Source organism: Cebidichthys violaceus, unplaced genomic scaffold (genome assembly GCF_023349555.1).
Source record: "Cebidichthys violaceus isolate CVI_PGR_0920_01 unplaced genomic scaffold, fCebVio1.0.p SCAF_9, whole genome shotgun sequence".
Classification (NCBI taxonomy): domain Eukaryota; kingdom Metazoa; phylum Chordata; class Actinopteri; order Perciformes; family Stichaeidae; genus Cebidichthys; species Cebidichthys violaceus.
The window spans coordinates 6,096,706-6,111,688 of NW_027176975.1; the positions used below are offsets into that span (position 1 = coordinate 6,096,706).

At 39.9% G+C, this 14,983-nt stretch overlaps 1 protein-coding gene across 4 annotated transcripts; it reads left to right on the forward strand.

Moving 5' to 3' along the window:
- The first annotated feature begins 1,639 nt into the window (after window positions 1-1,639).
- On the forward strand, window positions 1,640-14,233 carry LOC137866903 (excitatory amino acid transporter 1-like). 4 transcript variants are annotated; one of them, XM_068703173.1, is made up of 10 exons: window positions 1,640-1,759; window positions 2,266-2,562; window positions 3,458-3,595; window positions 9,319-9,523; window positions 9,611-9,653; window positions 10,200-10,468; window positions 10,571-10,804; window positions 11,125-11,319; window positions 11,727-11,861; window positions 12,460-14,233. In XM_068703173.1, exons 2-10 carry the CDS (start codon window positions 2,379-2,381, stop codon window positions 12,665-12,667), a joined length of 1,611 nt encoding a protein of 536 aa, XP_068559274.1. In that variant the 5' UTR covers window positions 1,640-1,759; window positions 2,266-2,378; the 3' UTR covers window positions 12,668-14,233. The 4 variants fall into 4 exon arrangements, with proteins under 4 accessions (XP_068559274.1, XP_068559271.1, XP_068559270.1 ...); XM_068703170.1 differs by having other exon boundaries at window positions 2,371-2,562; XM_068703169.1 differs by lacking the exon at window positions 1,640-1,759 and having other exon boundaries at window positions 1,963-2,562.
- Window positions 14,234-14,983: the final 750 nt, after the last annotated feature.

Here is a 14,983-nt window from a genome sequence, read left to right on the forward strand (position 1 = left end):
AACTCTTTCATTGACAATTTCATTATATCAAAGTATTGCTACCAACTATTTATATGTAAAAGGAAAGAAGCAGCCCACAACAATGTCTGTGGATTATTGTGAGTAACTGTGCCTTCATATGCTGCTGCTGCTGCTGATTTGAAATACTTGGCGCTTTGAATAACTCGACTCAAATGCCAAAGTTCCACTGTCTTGAAATGATCTGCAGCTCTGATCTCCACAAATCCTGGATGGATATTTACAATTCTGGAGGAGAGAAAAAATGCTTCATTGCCATTTTGAGTGAACTTTCTGTTACAGCCATGCAAGTGCCGCTCTGTTAATATATTCTAAACTCTTTCACGGTACTATCTCTGGAAATTATTCTCCTTCTTTTAATATATAGTATGAAAGACGCATGCCAAAGTCAGAGGTTATATAATTTGACTGAGGAAATACATTGTGTGTGTGTGTGTGTGTGTGTGTGTGTGTGTGTGTGTGTGTATGTGTGTGTGTGTGCAACAGGGATTCCTTTGGTATGACTCAGAAAGGATGCCTTCAGCTCTAACGGTCTCATTTACACCCACACTTTTTTTTCCCAGACACATTCACCCACATTCACCCACATTCACACATGCACACACACACACACACACACACACACACACACACACACACACACACACACACACACACACACACACACACACACATATACACACACACACACACACACACACACACACACACACACACACACACACATTTCCGTACGCACCCTCAGAGTTCATCACATTGCACATTCCAACTGTGAATTCCTGAATTTCGCTGCCAAACCAAACTCCATCAGCCTGCTTGTGTTTGGATCATCCTCAGTGGAAGTGTTTTTTTCCCCAACCACTGTGTCTCCATTACGTTTAAATGGCACACATGTAGCTAACTCGCACAGTAGTCAGTTTGCTGAGAACATCCAGATTTCAAACATGCGTCACTGTTTGCACAGACTGTTTGTTTGAAAGCCAAAAGCTGCAGAGCACCAGTTGCACCACTGGCACTTGGTAAACATTTACGCGCTCTGTTTAGCTTAGCCAACTAAACACCCCACTGTGTTTCATGAAAAAAAGATGACCTTTGTCTAGTGTCAATGTCTAATGACCTAAAATGCTGAAACAAAAGTCAGATTAATTGATGAGTGTGTCGGTTGGAGATTTGCCAAAATAAATGTATGAATGGCTAATGCGCTTCCATTTTTTTTTGATGGATGGAGGACTTTTATTTCTCAGTTGACTCACTCTCCACAGGAAACTTCAATCAGGTTGAACTTATCAAGCGTGAAAAAACATTTGAAAGGACGGCTGAGAGGGATAGAAGAAAACAAGAAGGTCCTTTCTCTGTTTCCTGCTTAGAAAGCTCATTATTCCTCAAGCTCTCGTCTGTTTGAAAAGCACCCCCACCTTCTCCTCTAAATTACTTCACTTTTTTAGTTCCCGCCTCTCCTCCCCACAGGCCCACACTGTGTGAGCGACTAACTCCACTTTTTCTTCTACTATAGCACCGCCTCCGTTTTCTCACTGGCTCTTTTATTTCCTCAACCCCTCCTTTCCTTTCTCCTCCCCTCTCCTCGTGTTCTCCTGTTTCTCTTCATTGCTGGTTACTCACACCAACCAGCTCACAGCCAACGAGCTCCTCTGTCCCTGCTACGCTGATCGGGCTTTAAACCAGAACTTTCCCCCTGAAAAAAATTGACATTACCAAAGGAATTCATTGCTCAAGTTTAAAGGTACAACATTTTTTTCTATCTTAGTATCTTACCATTTCATTTGTCTTCAAATACATATTTACCATTTGACCAGTAGCTGTATCTCTGTGTGTGTGTGTGTGCATGTGTGTGAGGCTGTGAATCAATATTGGTATAACTGCACATGTAATGTCGCTACTCGAGTGTACATATGAGGAAGTCTGAATGCCCTTACGGTTGTGGGTGCATCACATGTGTTCTTCATTCATGTACACAGCGTTTCATTGACAGAAGAGTTACATTATATTACATTTTGTAATACATTTTTGGACTTTGTATGTGCTGTATAGAGTTTTTGAGTGACAGTTCCTATAGATTGTAGCAAATACATGATACACAGCACAACTCAAAAAATGGTAAAGTAACAAACCTTTATTATCTGACCGAACTAAGAATGTGACAGAGGGGTTGACTACCTTTTCACGCTTGTTTTTGTGCTCAAATATCAAATGCTAACTCTCACAATATGTTCTTCCCTTTCAATCAAGACACTCATAAGAGAGGAAGAGGAGCAACAGCTTTCATCAAGCAGCACCTTAAAGGTGCGTCGAGTTCAAGTTCCTGCAAGTTTTTAACAAATCTCACAATTCCAGAGGCAGCTATGACTCAGAGCCACGGGGAGAACCCACAAAGGACCCGGAGCGGTCTCCACCAGATCCGGGCCATGATCCAGTCCCGATCAATGCTGGCCAAGAAGAGAGTGGAGAACATCAAGAAGGATGATGTGAAAGGATTCTTCAAGAGAAACGCATTTGTGCTCTTTACCGTCGCTGCTGTAATTCTTGGTAAGTGTGAACATTTTCTTTGTCTTGCAAGACACTGTTTAGACACTGCATTCTATTCGTTATTTAGTTGACTTAAAACGGGATATTATTGGAGACTTTGTTTGCTCCTCTCATCACCACCTGTTCTCTATTCAAACTTCTTAACAAGTTTGAATTCATCAATCTGGGGTGACCAACACAAGTGTAGCAGTACGGAAGAAGGAAATGAATGGAAACAAACCCACCGGATGAGAGCATAGAGGGGCCTCAGATGAACTTAGCAGACGGGCCTTTGTCTGACCCTGCAGCTGACCCTTGACCTGTTACCATTAACCTTTGATGACTCAGTAGGAAGTGAGCCAGGCCCACCCACCGCATGCACATCTGCAGCCTGGCTGGATTTGCACCATGTCATAACAAACACATTCAGGATATTCTTCACTTCAGGCTGCTGGGTCAGCCACCTGGGCCCTGTTGGTGGGGATAAACTGCTCTTTTAGAGAATAGACTTCACTAAAACTGTAATCAAGTTTATAAATGACCACAGCAGAAGTGACAGTCAACTGTAATTCTACTGCTAATTAAAAGTCTTCCCAGCAACAATGACTATGTACTCACATGCTTTAACCTTGAACATTATACCCCACCTCTCTTGCATCCTTATAAAAAACACATTCTTTGTACATGAAACCTCATTGGCAATAAACCGGATTCTGTTTTGGAAATGTTTCAGCTTTCAGGTTTTATTTCGGGACTCTGAAACTTACTATGGTATTGATATCCATTCATAGATATGCAACATTTTGCTGTAGTATGATTGTATAAGTGTCAAATATGGGACTCTCTTCAGGTCTAATCATGTTAACACAAAAAAAAAACTTGAAATGTAAAGTTTTGACTTTTTTCCACATTGTAGGCATCATACTCGGATTTACCCTCCGACCTTATAAAATGTCTTACCGGGAGGTGAAGTACTTCTCGTTCCCTGGAGAGCTGCTGATGAGAATGCTTCAGATGCTGGTGCTGCCCTTGCTGGTTTCCAGCCTCATCACAGGTATGAACATCAGCTCACTTTAGAGCCACCAGGACATCTCCCATCAAAATTGTAATAATTTCATTATTTCATTTGACCTCTTACTCTTCTATTCATTTTTTAAAAAAGCACTTGAAATAACAGTATTCCTGCTTTTTGAAAGACCTAAACCGCTTCTTTTCAGACATTGATAATCAAAGTGAAATATTTCACACACATGTGAATTTACTAATTGCATCAATAATGTTAACAAAATAAATGTGACAATGTTGAACACACCCAAGGCTTATACACAGCACTCCCACATGGGTGTAACATTATTACGGCAAAAAAACATTGGTTATTTTTAGTTCAAATGTACCTCAGATATCTAAAATAAGCACACATTACTAAGACAGTTCAAACCAGAGTGACGCTTTTTTGTTCTAAATTGATATCAAACAGCTAAGTCACCATATGCAGCCCTCTACTTTATCGCCTAATACCACACACACCCTGACATTTTCTTTTATCTGCACATCTGCATCGTATCTGTAAGCCTGTGCACTCAGCATGGCTGTACAGCTTTCTGACAACCACTGTAGAAATAAGTCACCAGCAAACAAAAAAACCCATCCATCTTCAACTACTGTGTTCCCCAATACTAAGTCTTCTAGTCTAAAGTGAAGGTACAGCACAATATCCATTCGCACATATGGAAAAAGTAGGACCATACTCTGACTCTGGTTGGTTTGAGATTGTACATGATTCACAGGTAGTGTGTGTGTTTTCTGTGAATAAATGACTTACCAGTGATAGTAATGTTTGTTGTTGTGTGGCTATATAGACCACCATGTACCTCATGAGTGGCAGAGTGAGCCAGCTGTTTGTTCCGTCTACGCTGTGTGTTGGTTTTGGGCCAAGTGGTGGACGGGGTTAAAATGACCTATTGAGCGAGACACAGACATACATTGAGAGATATGCTTTGAACTTTACACTACTGGACTTCATGACTGGCTAATGAAACAATTGGCCCCTGGGTAAAGACATGCAAAAGGCCCCACTACCACTCCAATAGGAGCAAGACACACTTATTTCTTGTCTGTGGTTGTTATGCCCCTTTTTGTGGTTGTTTTGTGTCTCTTTGTGGTCATCTTGAGTCTCTTTGAGGTTGCTTTGCATCTCCTTGTAGTCTTTTTGTGTCTCTTTGTAATTGTTTTGGTATTTTTGTAGTTATTTTGTGTCTGTGGTTGTTTTGCTCCTTTTTGTTGTTGTTTTGTGTCTCTTTGTTGTAATTTTGAGTCTCTTTGAGGTTGCATTGTATCTCTTTGTAGTCTTTGTGAGTCTCTTTGTGTCTCACAATGACTATGAAAAGGGGGGGGCGGCTAACACTTTGGACTCTTGAGCCTGTGCACGGTAGGCCCATTCAGTGATACGTCCATGATGTTATTAGTCACATGCTTGACCGATGTTGTAATGGTCTTGATCTTGATACACCATGACCAAAGCCATCCCAAATGCATAATAATAAGCAAGTGGGGGGCTTGATTACTTTGTGGTTTCAGTATATCTTGTACCTGCTGCAGCTCAGATGTATTTGAGCATATGTTTGAGGAAAACACAAACATATGACACTGAGATTTTCAGTCCTAATCCGTGGATATAATGAGTTCATTCATCACTGTTGACATGGTTCGTTCGCCCATTCAGACACGCAGGGATGTTTTTGTAAAAGAATAGACTTTCCAAAAACACTGGTCAGCAGCACTGACTGATAAAGCTAGGCAGGATATACTGAGACTAAATGTCCGATCCTTGAGCAGTGATTAACACGGCAAGAGGCCCATTTCACGAAGGGATGATAGAGACACGTCCGATAATAACCTGCTTTGTGCTGCAGCGAGGCATAACATCAGCCTCCTCTGACATCATGTCACATGACAGCAGCTAAAACATGTGGAAACCAACAAAGAGCGCTGTTCTGTTACCATGTCATCGGCACACGGCTCCTTTCTCATGTGTGTGCATGTGTCCCATCCAAGTCATCAGATACATGTTATCTGCTCTAAAGTTGTCATTAGAGTGGAAAACGTCAACTACTATATTAGTCAAAATAACACACTTTACATAACATTTGGGTTTTGTATCTTGGCACTTATTATTATTATTATTATTATTATTATTATTATTATTATGATTGCTATTATTATTATTATTATACTGTTGCCTTGTTTTCGAAACTTCCAGAAACCATATATTACATGGATTATTGTGTTTTTATTTGTTTTGTTTCTGTTATTGTTGAATATTCAGAAAAATTTGGTTGTGCAACATGATGTAGATAGTCTACACTGCATTACCACGCAACGATAAAATACCTTGCATTAATCATCAGTCATTTTCTGAGCAACACAAGCTCTAGTTTGAACACATTTGATCTGCATCAGCCACAGAGAGCCACATACTGTAGGTACCATGCCACCAGCAAGAATCAACCCAATAGCCGCATATAGAAAACAAATTTAACCACAGTAAATGCATCGACCTACATGTCTAACAAGACTCTAAAAAGCAAATGAAAAAATATTACAAAAACAAATTTAAAGTCTAGAATAAAGATAAGATACCATTTTATTACTGTAATCTTCCAAAGTCACCGGCTATCCCCCGTAATTGTTTCAGCAAAACGTACACACATACACACACATACACACACCTGCACATGCTGACATTATAAGGAATTGAAGGAATTTATCCAATTTTTAAGTAGTTTTTCTTTACTCGCATGGGAAGAAATTTATTACCTTAGTTTTTCAACACCTGCAATCCAGCTGTAGATAAGATTTTTTCTCCCACAGTTTTTTAGATTTCTGCTGAAACTGCGATCAGCTTTTAGGTATACGTTAGAGGACATCTTCTCTTGATCTTGAAGAGTGTTTTGATACACTTTAGCCGCATGTTTATCTGTATTTCATCAACTTGCATAAATGTAATGAAGCTCTGTTTCTAGAGCATCCATAGGAGAAGCAATGGATGAAGGATTATGAAAGACTTCAAACAAACTAATCAACATGTCTTCTCCACAAAAGTCATATTGTTTTCAGGTTTTTCATTATGAGAGCTAAAAGTCCAGTATTAATAGAGCCAAGGAGAGGGCTGGACAGGGAGAGGGGATGTGGGCAGTAAAAAGAGCAAAAGGAGGATGATTATGGAGGAGGTCGCTGGAAGGGGAACTTGAATGTAGGAGGGGGAGGGAGTCAATGGGAAGCACAGGACAAGGAGTAAAGACAGGACAAGAATGGAATGGAGGATGAAGGCAAGTGTTGAATAACTGGACAGATTCGTTGTGACTTTAATAAATAAAGGCAGCAACGTAATGAAATAATTAAGAAGTTCTAGAAAATATATATCAATTTATGGATTGAAGTTGTTTTGTCAGAATTTGTAACAGTATGTAAAAAGCTGGTAGTAAAAAAGTAAAGTGCAAGTTCTCCCTCAGTTGAATGGTCCAGGTGTAACTTCATACTTTCAATAAAAAAATATACTATTATACTATTATTTTACCATATGTAGTGTCTAAAATCCGTTACAGCCTTTGGAGATCAACTCTAAACGCTTATAGTAATATCTCATAATAATGAGATTTTACCCCACTCTAAACGCTTTAGAGTGGGGTAAAATCTCATTATTCCCTGAAATATAGTGGTGAAGAAGAATAAATCTCTGGGAAATGTTGATTTATTTATTTAAATTTAGTTTTCCACCTCTGCACGTCACAAAGAACGGAACAGAAATCACTTTGTTAAAATATTTTCTTCAGGTAAAGTCTTGTTAGAGCTGTGGAGTCAATCTTAGCCCATGCAGAGTCAATGGCCCTCTGGTTAGATCTCCTGCAGTCCCCCCCCCTTAACTTTTGTGTTCGAAGAACATTCCCCATATGAGAAAGAAAGTCATTTGGCTCTCCTTGAACCTTGATTCTTTCGTTCTTTTAAAAGGATGGAATTGAGGAGATCCGTTGTTGCCCGGACAACAGGCAGGGGATCATTGTGTGCGTGTGGGGCTGACTAAGTCAACAAGTTTTCCCATGGCTGTCAGAAAAAGGAATTGGAGGAGAGCAGGAGAATTGGGGTGGGGGGGGGGGTCGGGTTAATGAAAGGATTGGAGCAATAAGATCAGCGCGCAAGAAAGAAAAAGAGAGGAGGAAGGCAAAGATGTCGGGGTGGGAGAGGAGGAACAGCAGGGGAGGGCTACTACAGGGGCACCCTGAAACAAGAGGTGGGGTGTTTGGGAGAGGAGGGGAAGAATTTGGGAGAAGAGAATGAGGGAGGGGAGGATGTGGAGGGGAGGAAGAGGACCCAAAAGAGTTGGATAACAACCTTAGTCCTGGGCATGTTGAGACCAGAGGAAAAGAGAGGCCCAAAGCAGGGGCATAGGTACGCACACACACACACACACACACACACACACACACACACACACACACACACACACACACACACACACACACACAGTGTCAAAGTGCCACATATGACAGCTCTGAATGAAGATAATGGCCATAATAGGACCTGACACTTTGAAAATACAACGCCCATTGAGGGAGCTTGTCCGTTTCCAAATGCAGTTCTCTGGATGGCTGTATTTCTTTTTAGCACCTTTATCTTGACAAAGCCTGTTAAATGCTGTTAGAGCTGTGAAGGAAGGTTTAGCCTCCAGGCTCCATGCACCGTCAAACTACTCTGTAGCTCGTATACAACTCTTATTTACTACAGCAGTGATTTGTCAATCCTTAACCGAGAACCAGCTTCAAAACTATTTCTCGTGCAACCTGAAATTGATATGTTGCTTTCTCATCACATATTTTAGGGTACATATAATTAGTATCCTGCCTTCCTTGCAGGAATGATCACCAGACTTAGCAGGGAGCAAAGTATTTCTTTGTAACTTGATCATCAGCTGTTTCTTCTGAATCAAGCTGCATTAAACATCGCTCTATTTGTATTTTCTCAGCCAAATATTGAATTGAGGTCCGAAGGTTAGTCCCTGTCTAATCTCTGTGTTAACAATGAACTAATGTCACACTTTGGGACATACAGCACTGTTGTATTATCAAATAGAACTCTACTCTAACTCTACTGGGGTGAAACCTTTTGCCCATCTAGCACAAGCACAAATTCACAATTTGAGAACATAATCTCTGGCATGTTTTCAAAGAGTTTCTGCCTGCAGCTATTTGCTTAAACTATATTATCCGTATGTATTGGATGTAAACCAATTTTGTGTATTAGATCTGGTAGGTGTTGTTTTCCCATCTGTAAAGGTGAGGGTCAGATTTAGTTTCCTGCCGCTCTTTGTTATCATAGATAGCAGGGCAGATAATCCAGATGTAATTGACCCATAATTACAGCACCTTTTCCCAGGCTAACTGAATGCTCATACAGACAGAAGCTAGTGACACATCTACGCATACTTACGGTTGCGGAGCAACACGACTAAAAGTGAAAGAGATCTTTTTTTCCATATACAGTAACATCAGTTGAACCAGATTCTGACATTATTGCACTGTATTTTAAATATTCCTGCACTCTCTTGATGCAACTATACAGCATTGGCAACATTTGATCTGCATTTTGTTTAAGAGCATGTGACTGAAAGCTATTTGTGTGTAATTGTGAATGCATGACTGAAACTATAGGAACTATTTGAAGGACAAACCCTTTTGTACTGAAATATGAAATATATTAATTTAGATGATATGTCCTTTTCAGGTATGGCCGCTCTGGACGGCCGTGCTTCTGGGAAAATGGGGATGAGGGCGGTGGTCTACTACACCACCACTACTGTCATTGCTGTGTTCATCGGTATCGTCTTGGTTCTCATTATTCACCCTGGAAAAGGATCAAAGGATGAGTTCGCCAAACAGCAGAAGATAGAGGATATCAACCCATCTGATGCCTTCCTGGACCTCATCAGGTACCTACAAACATTTATGCATGTTTGTAATCTGTAAGTAATCTGTTAATCCTAACGAAAATGTACCTCTTTTGTTTTGTCTTCTAGAAATATGTTTCCTCCTAACCTTGTGGAGGCTTGCACAAAACAGGTGACTCTCGCACAACGTCCTCTGTCTTTGTCCTGCAGTTACATGAAATATTGTATTCCTTAATTGTCTCACTTTAGCATTGAGTGCACATTTCACATTGTTTAAAGCCTCTCTTAAAGCACTTTTCTTTCGTATGTTCATAATGCCGTTCTCATTCTTGTGGACGTTCAACTTACTGGAGATCTCTGTTACACAGGAAATTAAATTCCTCAACAATTAAATGTAAATTTGCTTTCCATGCTTACATCTGACTCAGCTGAGTTGATAACCGAGGCCCTCGTCTTTGTCCTTTCCTTGTTCCAACACATTTTATGCAGGCGGGGGAACTCGGGTGACATTTTGTGTACCAGATGGTAATACAGGAAGTTTAAAGCACAAACAAATAACTACATCCTGATCTATTTCTTTTAGTGTAAATAATTGAAATTGAACATGTTAGCCTGGAATTCGTATAATGTTTAAGACGCACTTTCTTCATATTCGAACCATAGATGTACTTGGTACTGCTCCAGGAATTAATCGCTATTCAACTCGTCCTCTTTGCAGTTCAAGACGCAGTATGCCAAGAGAGTAGTCCTCGTGAGGATGACAGTGAATGACACCGTATTCACACTCAATGGTAGCGAGGAGATCACCCGGGAGGAGACGGTCCCAGTGCCAGGGTCGGTTAATGGAGTCAATGCTCTCGGCCTGGTGGTGTTCTCTATCTGCTTCGGTCTGATCATCGGGAGCATGAAGGAACAGGGGCAGCCCCTCAAGGACTTCTTCGACTGTCTCAATGAAGCCGTCATGAGGCTGGTCGCCATAATCATGTGGTACGTACCAGCAGGGATGGATTGCTGAATGGGTGGAGAGAGATGAATGTGGAATGAAGTGTTGGGTGATCTGCATTAACAGTAGCACTCGTCGAACCTCAGGTACGCCCCTATCGGTATCCTGTTCCTGATTGCTGGTAAGATCGTGGAGATGGACGACATCACATCCATGGGTGGTCAGCTGGGAATGTACACAGTGACAGTCATTTGCGGCCTGACCATCCACGCCATAGTTGTCCTGCCAACGCTCTACTTCATCATTACCAGGAAGAACCCCTACGTTTTCATCGCTGGGCTGTTGCAGGCACTCATCACTGCCCTGGGAACGTCATCAAGGTATGTGATTGGGTTTTTTATCCAAAAATATCAAAATTAGAAAATTGAAGTCCAACTCAAAATGTGATTTAAAAAAAAAGCTCAAGGTAGAATGTATTGTCATTCTCTTATGTACAATATAGGGAAATTAAATTGTTGCATTTTTAAATCATAGCTGACTTGCAGTGAGTGGTTTTACACTTTGGTAAATAGCCTCCCTGGATGCAACGGATGATGAGCGTTGATATGCATGATTCAGCATCTTATGGACATTTCTAGGAGAATTGGGTTGATTTTTCCGTTTGTCTCTGTTTTTCCCCCCTCCCTCTCTTCTCTGTCAGTTCTGCCACACTGCCTGTCACTTTTAAATGCCTGGAGGAAAACAACAAGGTGGACAAGCGTGTGACCCGTTTCGTGCTCCCTGTCGGCGCCACCATAAACATGGATGGCACCGCTTTATATGAAGCCCTGGCTGCCATCTTTATTGCTCAGGTCAATGATTATGACCTTAGCTTTGGACAGATTCTCACCATCAGGTATGTGATATGCAATACTTAAAACATGAATTAATGCCATTCATTCAATGATTTAAAAATGTACCAACAATTGAATCAGTGTTGAATGTACCAGAGAATATTTCAATTATATTTGTTTTTCATGATGGCAAGAAATACAGCCTAACCCAAGTGAAGCATCTCCAAGCCTCAAAACCACAGGTTGCTGCTTTATAAATGACTTTCCACCAGTTATGCTTTCTGTCCAGCAGTAGATGGGAGATTGTATTTCAGCCAAGGGAATGAACTCTCAGTGACCCTCTTCAATTCTAGGAATGATCGAGAGGTCAATACAGGGACATGTCTGTCACAGTTGTACTGCAATAAATGATTTTTAGGCACCTAAAATGTCTCTGCATCTGCCTTTTTCTTCTCCCCTTTACCATCAGTATCACAGCGACAGCAGCCAGTATTGGAGCAGCTGGAATCCCTCAGGCAGGACTGGTCACCATGGTGATAGTGTTAACGTCTGTAGGCCTGCCCACTGACGACATCACACTCATCATTGCAGTTGATTGGTTCCTGTAAGTATGGGTTATATGACATCTTGGGATGTTTCCTTAAGTACTCTTTAGAAACTGAAAAATGCGGGTTTTAGAGAGGGATGAAGAGGGTTAAGTCACAAGGAAATATAGTTATGATGTAGTAGTGTGAATTCAATTAAGCTCTTCTTAGGGGGATTTTAAGAGGTTAAAAGGGATCAACATGGTGTGCACTCTTGAGTGGATTATAGGACAGCTTCCAGAGAACCTCCCTTCACATTCCTTGTCCATCCATCTGTTTTTTATTCAGTCGGCATCCGAACTCAGTGAGAGCTGTGTTTCATGTGGTTTCAAAATTGTCTGCAACGATTAAAACTATGACTTCGGTTTACTAATGATACTGTTTTATGCAAAACACATTTATAGACACTCCATGTGTACTTCATTTTCAATGACTTTAACTAAATAGTTTAATATTCATTGTCTTCGTTAGTCTTTTTTAGTCGTTTCTCATTTTTTTTTGGTATTGTCTTTTCTTCTCTTCTCTTGTTTCATGTTGTCTTGTCTTGTGTTGTTTCATCTCACCGCGTCTTGTCTTCTCCATGCCTCCTGTCTTCACCTGTTCTCCGTCTTTCCTCAGGGACCGATTGCGCACCACCACCAACGTCCTCGGAGACTCCATCGGTGCAGGTATAGTGGAACACCTGTCTCGCCACGAGTTGCAGAAGAAGGACCCCGAGGTGGGCAACTCAGTGGTGGAGGAGGCAGGCAAGAAGCCGTACCAGCTCATTTGCCAGGAGAATGAGTATGATACCGAGAGGCATGCTGACGGCGAGACCAAGATGTAGACTTTTGTCCGAGGTTGTCTACATTCCTCGGAAAACCATTGCACTGCATTGAACCACGCTTTCAAACTATGCTCCTCTTAATTTGAAAACCTTCCTCTCACAAGGTTGGAGGGTTTGAAATAAATTGATCTACAGCTAGAACATTTTTCAGCCAAGATGTGTGAGATGTAGTGTGGTCTTTCCTGGCACACTGTCGACTTGAAATGGTTTGCCGTTGCATTGTCTTTACTAGGGTTTGTGATATGATGCTGAGTACTATATCTGCCATAGGGTGGCAGCTGTTTACTAAGACTGAACTACTTTAGAGCCTAATGGTCCGTGGCCTGTGTGCCATATCCAACCTCTCTCAGAACTGTGATGACTAATCTCACCCACTAGAGGTCAGTATTGCTGTGAGTCTTAACACTTATACTTGCATAGCCCAGGCTTTAAAGTTGTTGCTTCAGTTTTGTATGAGCGATGTTGTATGTGAAAAATGTAAGTGAAATGTTGGATATCATGCAGATACACTGGGGTGACCGGGCCAACTTCATTGGGGGAAAAACGGCTGCTTATTTTACCAACTTCTGTTGGTGGCTTTATTTTCTATGATTTGGTGTATCTTCAACTGACTGAGTGAGTGATGTAATTTACCCTAAGGCACAGATCCCTTTGTCCCCTAATTGTCCAAACCAGGAAGTGCTGTCAGACTAACTTGGCAACCATCCAGTCTTTTTTCCACACATATTCCTCAAACCAATCATTACAATCATGAAGACTGACGAACCAAAATCACTCAGACATGTTTTTAACCATACATTTGCTGAGCTGAGAATTTTAAAAATGTAATCAAATCAGAATTTTAAGCCATTGTATTTCAACCAAAAAAGCACCAAAAAAAAATTACCCCCTGACATGAGCATGGATGAAACTAACATTATGTTGTTGAAATGTCACATGGCAGTATGAAATATGTCTGTTATATTAAATTAATAAAATGGTAGCCAGTAGGTCGGATATTTAACCTCAAATTGTTTATTCTCAATTCAGCTTTCTTTAGATGATACAATCTAATGTTTATTTAATTTGATTTAATACGGATGCATGTTGTAAAGTAACACATTTCAGTTAATTTCCCATATCTTTTGTTTTAGAGCTTGTACTTGAGCTAATTCAGTATACACAACAATGTATAAGTTGCTTTGTATAGAAGGTTCTTCTGAATATACTGTTCTTGTGTAGATAAATGTAGATAAATGTGTACATTAATTGTAGATTTTAAATGGTAAAAGGTTACTTGAGGATTGCATAATGTAAAGATGTTGTAACTATATGCTCTAACAAACCATTTGACCAAACTAACAATCCCGCTAGTTCCTTTTACTAATGCAAAACTGGCTGATTTAAAGGACCACATGTTTTTATCCTTTACACACTTGAGGAAATGGAATAGTTCCTTTGTTTACAGTTGCGGGTTTCTCTCATGAATTCACATGTGACTGCACACACAAACACACAAACACATGACTGAGCAATAGTTGTAGTTTTATTTTGCATGGATTTTTATGAATAAAAATAAAAAAAATCGGTGGTTGTGTATTTATCATTTTATCGTAGACATCTGAAAGACCACAAATGTAATCTATGAACTTTAAGCAAAACCTCTAGGATAGATATGAGTAATAAGTAGATGTATCTAAATGTTTTGAATCCTTGTTTAATCCTCATTTGACATCCTTCTGGATCCATATTCTGTACATTTACCTTTTTGTCATCCTGATTGTCTCAAATTCATTTTTATTTCATTGGTTTATTCTGTACACCCAACATCTATTGCATATGTTAAAGTTTTGTCTAGAGAGTTTTTTTCTTATCTGAATCAAGGGTGATTGATCAAATTAGTGCTATTGGGATGTATAAAATACATGATGATGTTCATATGATGCTAATAATATAGGACTTTTACTCCAATTGAGTATTTTTTATATAGCAGGCTATTACCACTTTATTTAAGTAAAGGGATGGCTTTGTATTAAACAGAAAACATTGTAATGTAAGTGTTATTATGTATATATATATATATATATATATATATATATATATATATATATATATATATATCGTTTTTTATTTTTGTATGTTTATAATATTAGTACGTTACTGTAGGTAAGAAGAGACTGCAGGAGATATATGCTGTTGGTAATTCCATGGCCTGTTTCATCACCAGAAAACTATGATTTGTTTATATGCGTAGGCTTTATACTAGTAAAAAGTATAAAGTATAAAAGTATAACACTTTGTAGTAAAAATAAATGCAGTGCAGGCTATAGAGCGGGT

Bases quoted from the DNA above. Each gene is read 5' to 3' on its own strand.
- LOC137866903 (XM_068703169.1), top strand. From the start codon at position 2,244: ATGTTCTTCCCTTTCAATCAAGACACTCATAAGAGAGGAAGAGGAGCA. The intron at 9,524-9,610 runs GTACCTACAAAC...TTTGTCTTCTAG, and splicing joins GCCTTCCTGGACCTCATCAG to AAATATGTTTCCTCCTAACC. The intron at 10,805-11,124 runs GTATGTGATTGG...CTTCTCTGTCAG, and splicing joins GCCCTGGGAACGTCATCAAG to TTCTGCCACACTGCCTGTCA.